Source organism: Electrophorus electricus, chromosome 13, assembly GCF_013358815.1.
Source record: "Electrophorus electricus isolate fEleEle1 chromosome 13, fEleEle1.pri, whole genome shotgun sequence".
NCBI lineage: Eukaryota > Metazoa > Chordata > Actinopteri > Gymnotiformes > Gymnotidae > Electrophorus > Electrophorus electricus.
Genome location: NC_049547.1, coordinates 20,627,554 through 20,638,007, shown reverse-complemented (window position 1 = coordinate 20,638,007; position 10,454 = coordinate 20,627,554). Strand labels below are relative to the sequence as shown.

The 10,454-nt window shown below is 40.7% G+C and overlaps 1 protein-coding gene across 3 annotated transcripts in view; it reads right to left on the bottom strand.

Moving 5' to 3' along the window:
- Nucleotides 1-4,281: 4,281 nt before the first annotated feature.
- chst15 (carbohydrate (N-acetylgalactosamine 4-sulfate 6-O) sulfotransferase 15) overlaps nt 4,282-10,454 on the bottom strand; it is a 17,245-nt gene continuing 11,072 nt past the window's right edge. For 2 of the 3 annotated variants that reach the window (XM_027032577.2, XM_027032578.2), the window contains exons 4-9: nt 9,792-10,131; nt 9,396-9,539; nt 8,770-8,926; nt 7,897-8,068; nt 5,947-6,094; nt 4,282-5,098 (exon numbers count right to left, since the gene is read on the bottom strand). In XM_027032577.2, coding sequence (XP_026888378.2) covers nt 4,908-5,098; nt 5,947-6,094; nt 7,897-8,068; nt 8,770-8,926; nt 9,396-9,539; nt 9,792-10,131 — 1,152 coding nt within the window. In that variant the 3' untranslated portion in view covers nt 4,282-4,907. The remainder of the gene's footprint in view (nt 5,099-5,946; nt 6,095-7,896; nt 8,069-8,769; nt 8,927-9,395; nt 9,540-9,791; nt 10,132-10,454) is intronic. The other variant, XM_027032579.2, reaches the window with a different exon arrangement.

Here is a 10,454-nt window from a genome sequence, read left to right as displayed (position 1 = left end):
GCAAAAAAACACTACAGCCTCAATATTGGTGGAGTCTTAAGTCTGGAGGAGTGGCTACAGCTTCTTGTGGAAAGGTTTGCCTGTGATAGTCTTCATCTGCATCGAGAACAAAAATGCACTTTCCTTTGTGTTCTCCTATGCAGGAAGTGCTACTCTCCTTAATTTTTATGGACCAACGATACCATCTGACATCAAAGTCAAAGACCACCTCTACCAAGTCCTGGATGACGAGCTCCTGGTTCCCCATAAGTGATAAAACCCACCTGCTTGGCAACTTCATCGCTCAGCTAAGTGGAAACTTCAGAATGTGAGGTGAGATGGACACAGCGGTGGTCAGGCCAGGGAAAACGCCATAGTTGTGCCAGACATGACTGGAAAATATCCCACTCACTGTTCCAGTAGAAGGACAAACACAAATAATCCCATTCTAAACACTGGGCCCTCACCAATCAGGCTCTAGTGGGGTGCAGGAGCATCAGCACCTGGGTTGTGGTTGACATGATTTTCATGTCTTACTGCGCAACACAGCTAACTTACAGCTCCAATCAGTTAAAGATTACTGGCATATTTTCCCAACCCTTTCCAAGATGACACCACAGACGCTAGTGCTGCTCATCGCATCATTTGGCAATAGTTGTGTCTAGACGGGACACACAAGCCAAAGGAGCAGAGCACAGCCAAACGAGAGCAAACGTGTCTGATGCAGGAGGCTTCCAAACCAACGCTGCCAGTCGCACATACCCCAGCTGCAAGAAAATCTGTGGTTCCAGAATTGGTCTTATCAGTCATCACCCTTACCTTTAACCACAACAGTGGGTGTTATCATTGGACATAATGGACTGCCATAAGCAAATCTCTTTGCTTTGTGTGTGTGTGTGTGTGTGTGTGTGTGTGTGTGTGTGTGTGTGTGTGTGTGTGTGTGTGTGTGTGAGTGTGTATAAAATTGTATGTCTATTTAGGTGACCATGAGCAAGGATAGCTACACTATGTTTTGCTTGGTGCCTAGACATAAATTAATTAAAACAGGTGTTATTCTAAAACAGGTGAGACAGAAGGAGCGTGATGCACGCAGTCACTGAGTCACTCCGCAGAGCAAACATCTGTACCAAGATGTTCAGTAATGATCCCAACAGACGACACAATCAATCATCAGGCTTCCATTCAAATTAAGTGATGCAGTTAGAGTGAATGATTACAGAAAAGTGCTGCATTAGGTTATATACTGAATGGATAGGTGACAAAACTCACTGTCTATAACTAAAATAGCCTAATAGTTCATTTTCTTCTGAAGCGTTTAGGTCTGAACAGCAGTCAATGTTCCTGATTCAAAGTTGGGGTCTGCTGTTCTCCTGCCCTCATTACTCACTGCTTCCTGTGATGCGATTCTGTGTGTGCCATCACCAGAGTTGTGCTAATCGAGGCAGAGCTGTCTCTAAACAGCAGGGGGTGCTATAGTGTATGAAATACCCACAATAAGGTAAAAGACGACTGGAACACAGCTGGTCTTTAACACTGCTGGTACAGGTGGGTTCAGAATCTATTTTATTTTTTCTACTTTTTCATGTGTGTTAAAGGCTTAAACAGCTTATAGATTTAGTTCAGTTAAAACAGAACATTACTGAGCATTCGGTTCACTAACGTTCCGCTACTCTACTGTTAAATACCACGGGTTCATACTATACTTACCTTGTAATTGTTATTATCAAATATGTATGACACAGTTCATAAGGGGGGAGAAAGCCTTAACTAGGACCTTGTACATTACCTAACTACTGTCACTGTAGCACAAACACTCACTACTGTCTCTGTCTAGAATAAACACTCACTAATATCACTGTCTAAAACAAACACTCACTACTGTCACTGTAGCACAAACACTACTGTCACTGTCTAGAATAAACATTCACTAATATCACTGTCTAAAACAAACACTCACTACTGTCATTGTCTAGCAGAAACACTCACTAATATCACTGTCTAAAACAAACACTCATTACTGTCACTGTCTAGAATAAACACTCACTAATATCACTGTCTAAAACAAACACTCACTACTGTCACTGTCTAGAATAAACACTCACTAATATCACTGTCTAAAACAAAGACTCACTACTGTCATTGTCTAGCAGAAACACTCACTACTGTCACTGTCTAGAATAAACACTCACTAATATCACTGTCTAAAACAAACACTCACTACTGTCACTGTAGCACAAACACTCACTACTGTCACTGTCTAGAATAAACACTCACTAATATCACTGTCTAAAACAAACACTCACTACTGTCACTGTAGCACAAACACTACTGTCACTGTCTAGAATAAACACTCACTAATATCACTGTCTAAAACAAACACTCACTACTGTCACTGTCTAGAATAAACACTCACTAATATCACTGTCTAAAACAAACACTCACTACTGTCATTGTCTAGCAGAAACACTCACTACTGTCACGGTCTATCACAAAGACTCACTACTGGCCTCAGTAATTGCCCCACCCACTAATCCACTCATGATTGACAATGCCCACTAACACTCCTCCTGGCCCAGATTGTTAGCCAATCCCCTCACTACTGTCCCCTTTATATTATGATTTGAGTCAGTTGCCATGGTCTGTTAGATAAAGCTAACAGACCCCCAGCATTCAACACTTCACTGAGAGAGCTCTGTTATTCTGGCTCTACATATAACACTTCACTGAGAGAGCTCTGTTATTCTGGCTCTACATATAACACTTCACTGAGAGAGCTCTGTTATTCTGGCTCTACATATAACACTTCACTGAGACAGCTCTGTTATTCTGGCTCTACATATAACACTTCACTGAGAGAGCTCTGTTATTCTGGCTCTACATATAACACTTCACGGAGAGAGCTCTGTTATTCTGGCTCTACATATAACACTTCACTGAGAGAGCTCTGTTATTCTGGCTCTACATATAACACTTCACTGAGAGAGCTCTGTTATTCTGGCTCTACATATAACACTTCACTGAGACAGCTCTGTTATTCTGGCTCTACATATAACACTTCACTGAGAGAGCTCTGTTATTCTGGCTCTACATATAACACTTCACTGAGACAGCTCTGTTATTCTGGCTCTACATATAACACTTCACTGAGAGAGCTCTGTTATTCTGGCTCTACATATAACACTTCACTGAGACAGCTCTGTTATTCTGGCTCTACATATAACACTTCACTGAGAGAGCTCTGTTATTCTGGCTCTACATATAACACTTCACTGAGACAGCTCTGTTATTCTGGCTCTACATATAACACTTCACTGAGAGAGCTCTGTTATTCTGGCTCTACATATAACACTTCACTGAGAGAGCTCTGTTATTCTGGCTATACATATAACACTTCACGGAGAGAGCTCTGTTATTCTGGCTATACAGTACACTGGAATACAGTGTAACAGGTGGATGTAGTTAGATATTTGTGGTTAAAAAAAAAAAACCTGGAAGCAAATTGATTCATTTTAGCTCCAGTTTGAACTCTGTATACATGATAGGAAAAATCAAAGCTCATTATGGAATTCTTCCTTCCGTCTGGATGGGTTTTCCATGTTCAGTTACATGTTTACTGAGTGCTGATAGACAGGTTCCTAGCCTCTATATGCCCTGCTCTCCCTCATTCATGGCTAATTAACATATATAACATATTAGCACAATATCATCTCATTACGAATAATCCCAGAACAGACTGCTTCGTTCTCCTTAACTACTGCTAATTAAAGTTTAATGGAAATTAAATCTTCTGTTTATTGCTGCTTTTTGCTTGGGTTTTTTTTTTTTTTTTTTTTTTTTTTTTTGCAAAGACTCTAGCAGACAGATGGCTTCCAGTTTATCTGCAAAAATAAATTATTTACTTCATAAAAGTGCTCTGCGTATTTATTCTGTTAAATTGTAAAAGTGCTCTGAGGAGAAGAAATGGGGAGGACAGAAATCGAGCTGTTATTTTATTTAGTAAGATTAAAATACTGTAAATATAGGTTGAGTAATCCCATTGCCAAAGTTCTAGGTAAAATAAAACTAACATTTTACCCCATTTATTAAGATACCATTGTATCTTATTTTTGTTTCAGGATGTGTAACTTTGGTGTTGTTAATGTTCAGACTTTGGCGACCTCTAGTGGTGAAGTAGGATGGATCTCCAACAGACAACGATGTTGACTGACATTTCCTGAGGTGACTCTAACTGACTGTAGCTTATACAGCTACCACACACGTCACTACTAACCGTCTCATTCTTAGGTTAATGAGGTTCATAAACATAGTGAAAAAATTTTATTCAATATAGTGCACAGCCGTAAGAAACAAACAAAACCGTGTTTGATGTTTAAAATAATAACAGTTAAAACAATTATTTAAAATATTAAAATTAATATTAGAAATTCAAAGTGCTTCATATGCTGAAACTATGAGAGCCATCTGGACTGTAGTGATGGAGGAGAAGATATAAACCCATCCTCCTTCCTGTCTTCTCCACCCTTAATGCTCTGTGTTCTGCCCCACAGGTGGCTACGGTCTCTACTCCCAAACCGTGTGCCTTTCTCAACACCCGTAAAGGCCCAGTGAGAGAACATTAGAAGACAAAGCATCCCCACATGCCTGCAAGCTCCCAGCGTCTCATCAAGCACTTTCAGAGTGTCTGCAGACACCAAGCTACACAGCATCCCATCACTGTTGTAAAGTTTAAAAAAACAAAAAACAAAACACCTCTTTGGACCAGCGAAGGAATATACAATAGAGCCTGGAGAAACGGCTAACCAAAAATTATCTCTTTGTGAAATTCTTGTCTGATTCAGTTCACCCACAGGTACAGAGTCTAAAAAGTGGCATTCCTTTCATTAAAAAGGAAACGTGACCCCCAGTGGTAACTTCCTGAATTTGTCCCATTACAGCTGTGTCCACAGAAAGGCTGGCTCACTAAGCACGGCAGCCAGTTTCTGGTTGAAGGGCTCATAGAAGCTCTGCAATATCTCCTTGGTGATGGGTAACATGGGACCTAGACTGCGATTGGCCGGTCTCCTGGCGTTGGATGCTGGGCTCTTGGTGATGTCAGCCTCCTTCTGCTGAGTGAGTGGTCCTGGGAAAATCACAGTAAGACATTAAGCGAAACCAACCCCAAAGCGGTGAATGTTCTGCACACTTTTGTAGTTTGTAGTTTCCATAATCCTTACATTTACCTCATTTAACTGAGGTATGTAATGTGAGGTATATTAACCTCATTTAACTGAGCCTTTGTGAGCTGGATTATGGTTTGATAGAGCAGCACTAGGGTTTAGGGTTAGAGTTAGAGTTAGGGTTATGGTAATAGGTTTGGGTTAGGGTTAGGGTTAGGTTTAGGATTAGGGTTAGGGTTAGGGTTAGAGGTTTGGGTTAGGATTATGGTTAGGGTTAGAGGTTTGGGTTAGGATTAGGGTTAGGGTTAGAGTTTTGGGTTAGGGTTAGGTTTAGGATTAGGGTTAGGGTTAGAGGTTTGGGTTAGGATTAGGGTTAGGGTTAGAGTTTTGGGTTAGGGTTAGGTTTAGGATTAGGGTTAGGGTTAGAGGTTTGGGTTAGGATTAGGGTTAGAGGTTTGGGTTAGGGTTAGGTTTAGGATTAGAGCTTTGGGTTAGGGTTAGGGTTAGGATTGGGGTTAGGGTTATGGTTAGAGGTTTAGGTTAGGGGTAGCACTATCAACTTCAGTCCTGCAAACCCACTACCCTGAACACCCATTGCCATGAACGCTCACTATCCTGCACAGCTTCAGGTTTTTCCTGCCCTAACCAGTTCATGACAAGCTTGGATCAGGTGACACATTGGATCAGGTGTAACAGCAGATAAAACTTCAACCAGGACTTTAAAAAACACAGATTAGTGTAAGGAAACACAAAACTGTGCAGAGCATGAGACCGACTGGTAAACACTGAATTAATTAGATAAGTAACTAACCTAAGTGTAGGAAGTCAAAGACTCTGTGCATGGTGTGTTTTCTGTTGGCTGCGTGATCCTCCAGTCGCAGGACTAGAATCTGTTCTCGGCTAAACACACTGAGCCAATCCAGCAGATACACCACATACAACCCCACATGCAGTCTGACCTGCACAGGAACACAGATAGGACTGAACAGGACTGCAGAATACAGACGTGCTAAGAACTGATGTATGACAAAATGGAAGCAAGATATCTTGAGCTACATCTAGATTGGTGTAATCCCTAAACATGATCACTGAGTGAAATGCGTCTTAAAAAACTGGACAGTAAACAGATGTTAAACACGGAACAAGTATATTTTTTGGTGTGGGACTCAAATGACATTTATGAAAAATAGCTCACAGTATGTCCTTTTCTTTAAGGGCTCACATATCTGTGTGTAATCGGTGCCCTCTCATAATGCTCTCTCATTAATATGGAAGTAAATTGTGGTCTAATATCAAGGATATTCTAGGGGAAATGCTAGCTAGCTACGTAGCTATACACTACAAAATGAAAAACAAATGCAGAAGCTGAACCGAGCTCATCGTGTGAGAGAACGTGCCATATTGAGGCATATTTCCAAGATTATAAAGATTTCAAAGTTATAAAAATGAAGGTTTCTTATCGATATATATTGATATTTCTTTCGACCACATACAGGTGCAGTTGTTAGCTAAGCAACGTAAGATAGGATATCTATCTAATCAGTCAACTAATTACAATGTAAATAAATATAAAATGTTTAGTAATTGACCTTGGGCAAGGACACGGAATATTCCCAGAAACTGTACTAATCATGAAGTGATCACTAAATCCAATCTGATGCTTATGACTAAGCCGATATGAAAAACCTCGTGTATCTTAAATATAACACACGAACACAGTAGGACAGAGATGCAGAACAAAGAAAAACAGCTGTTTATAAAGTATTTTTGCACATTGAAGTGCAAAACAACTAGAGTTGTTGTTTTTTTCTTCCATTATATTTGCATCTATGTGTACGGCATTTATCAGACGTGATCCACCAAATTGCTTTTAGCTGTCTGCTTAGACAGGACAAATCGTTTTACAACCGATTGCACTCTCATATCGTTATGTACAGTAGGTCAGTGGAAAATCAGTACCAAGGAAAGTGGAGCCGCTCTGTATTGGCAGACTGTTACTGGACACTGAAGCGGGATGTTCAAGACTGTACATAGTTTCAGTGTAATAACAACCTTATTTATGAATAAGTAACATATACTTATTTTAAAATTAACTTAAAAACCACGCCTGAGAGAAACATCTTTAAAACAGTTTTGAATTCAGTGTAAAAAGAACTATGAGGACCACATTTTTAAGCATTAAGCACGCACACACACACACACACACACACACACAAACACACACACACACACACACACACACACATTGTTGCCTGATGAGTTCTGATAAAGTAAGTTACTGCTTGTCTAGTCTGTTAAACAGATACTTTCTTAAGTTTAATTAAGTAATCATTTAAATGACCACTTTTACTTCCACTTGATTAATTATTATTTTAAGGTAAGACCTGGACTACTATAACCACTTCTGGATTTGCATTATGCTACCTCATCCTTAAAGCTTTCGATTATTACAGACTTTTAACAGAATACTCACAGACAAAACATTCACAGACAAAACACTCACAAACAGAATACACAGACAAAACACTCACAGGCAGCACACTCACAGGCAGAACACTCACAGACAACACAGACAGAACACTCACAGACAAAACACTCACACGTAGAACACTCACAGACAAAAACACTCACAGGCAGCACACTCACAGGCAGAACACTCACAGACAACACAGACAGAATACTCACAGACAAAACACTCACACGTAGAACACTCACAGACAAAACACTCACACGTAGAACACTCACAGACAAAAACACTCACAGGCAGAACACTCACAGGCATGACATTGTTGAGGGTGGTGTTGTACACACAGGAGCGCATAGATCTCTGAGCTAGGCAGGTCTCAAAAAGCTGCAGGGACTCAGACACGCGCTCGTGGAAGTCTTGTACTGTCTTATTGGCCATGCCAAAGTAGAGATAGTCGGAGTACAACCTGTGCATATGGAAACACATGCACAGTCAAAGCCTTTACAATGCATTAATAGTGTTTTTTACAAGATGATTAACAAGATACTAGCTACAAATATCCATACACAAAGAATTTGGCTTGTTCCATTAGAGACCCACTGGGTGTCATTGAAGTCCGTGTTTAATAGAAACATGAAGAGCTAATGAACTGAAGTCTATAGTCTATAGTCTGTTTTATGCTTTACATAATTATCTTAGAGTTCAGATGTATCCTTGTTGCTAATGTCACTTGAGTTGGCTCTTATAGTGTAAAGAGGTATATCACAAGTTTATAATCTATAGTTTATTTTACATTGGAGGTATTCGATCCAGTAGATGTTCAGCCCAGGAAGTCAGGAGGTATTCAGTCCAGTCCGTGAGCCAGTCCAGGCCTTTATTCTGTTCCAGATCCTTTTACACTTGAACAAAGTAATGATTGGCCGGGCGAACTCTCAATTATCTCAGCCAAGTATGTTTAGAATTGGAAATTATCTGCAAAACCTGGAGTGGAACTGGAACTGAACTGCAAAACCTGGAGTGCTTTGGGAGCTGCAAGAAGCTGACTGAATATGATTGTACTCCATTTAGATGATTGTAGAGTTAGGCATTACTAACCTGTAATAAGACAGACATAACAGATGATTGTTTCATCTCTTAGTTCAAGACATCTATTAGTCAACATATTACCTTTCCACAGGATCTCTGAGCATCACTATAAATTTGGCATTTGGTTGGACTGCATGGATAAAGTCTTGAACCAGATATGGAGGCTCCACCCCTGTTCCGTTGTCATAGAAATAAATCCATGCATTGTTGTCCCACATAGTGGACGCGCTGGCCTCACCTGTCAATCAAACATAAACACCAACATATGAACGGTGCTCCTCCAGTGTCCATAAGAATGCTGAAGACCTTCAGAGTTCCTGGCATATTTTACATTTGTAATTTTCTACACTTCTAATTTCATTTGATCTGCACTCATATGACGCTTGTTTGATGATCAGGAGTAGGCGTAGTTGAAGTCTGCTACGGATTATAATCTGAGTAGATCTGTTTTATGTTCCCTTGTTTTATAGAGCAGTGATACTGATAGACCTTTCTCACAGCGCTCATAACAGGACTGAAATTTTTACTGAGCCCAGCATCGCTCTAATGTGAAATGCAGATTTCCTCTGGTTAGGACCTCCGTGACTTCCCTGAGATCTTGCACTGGCGAAAACATCCACATTTCTGCTAAATTACAACACATGCTGACACTCCAAAGGTGACCACAGTTCACGTCCTACAAGACAACATTAAGCTAACAATTTTACCAGCAATGATGTCCACCCTTGTTTTTCTTCTGGAGGAGTTGTCCAAGAACTGATCTTGAATCTGATAGGCTGCTTGATCAAACAGATCCAGATAATCTTCCAGAGGATACGGGTTACGCAAGCCCTCATTCAACCTGATAATACCTAAGAAAGACATCAATCATCAGTCACATCAAGTGCTTTTTACCAGTACTCCTTGTGGTCCTCACAGAGCACCTTATAAAATCACCCATTTCATTTAACTCCAGCTGGGTTGCATTGTCTCCTACAAAGGCCATACAATAGTGGCCTGACAGAGAAGGCTTGAATGAACTCAGTGGGTAACTTATTTGTTCTGCCTGCTCTCTAACTACTAACACCTGACCCTGACCCTGACCCGATGGCACTCCAACTCACCAAACCTCTTCCTGGTCCACCAGTGCGGCTCCTTCATGGTGGTGAACTGGACCTGCGGGTGCAGCCGCAGACGGTCATAGAGGTCTGTGGTGCCGCACTTGGGCTGCCCTATGATGTAGAAGTACGGCAGGCAGCGCAGACGCTGGGGGGCGTTCCCACGGCGATGCAGGTGCTCCAGAAAGGCTGCGTGCAGGTGCTTGTACATGGCCTGGAAGCGTTTGGAGTACAACAAATACAGGTTCCGCTCATACGGGTCCGCTGTGGTGTTCCCAGTGTAATCCTCATACCAGCAAGGGTTCTTGAGGTAGGGCAGAAACTGACGAGGGATTACAGAGAAAATCTGCCAGGGGGGAAGCGATTTTGAATTTTAATCTGGTGGTCTTTAATCTGCATTATTAAGAAATCAACATGAATACAAAAAGTATCTAAAATAATCCAAGTAGACATATATGTTCTTCTTCATGATACTCAGTATTGCCCAAATCATGTCATTTGATTTTCCATTATCATATATTTGATGTAAACTCTTTAATTGTATGCTGCAGTTCAAAGTTTGGTTGACTCACATAGACCAGTGGTCACCAGCTCCAAACCCAGGATTCAACTTTGGGTCTTTGTAATCAGTTTGCAATCACTGGTAGTTAACTAAACATTTAATTTAAC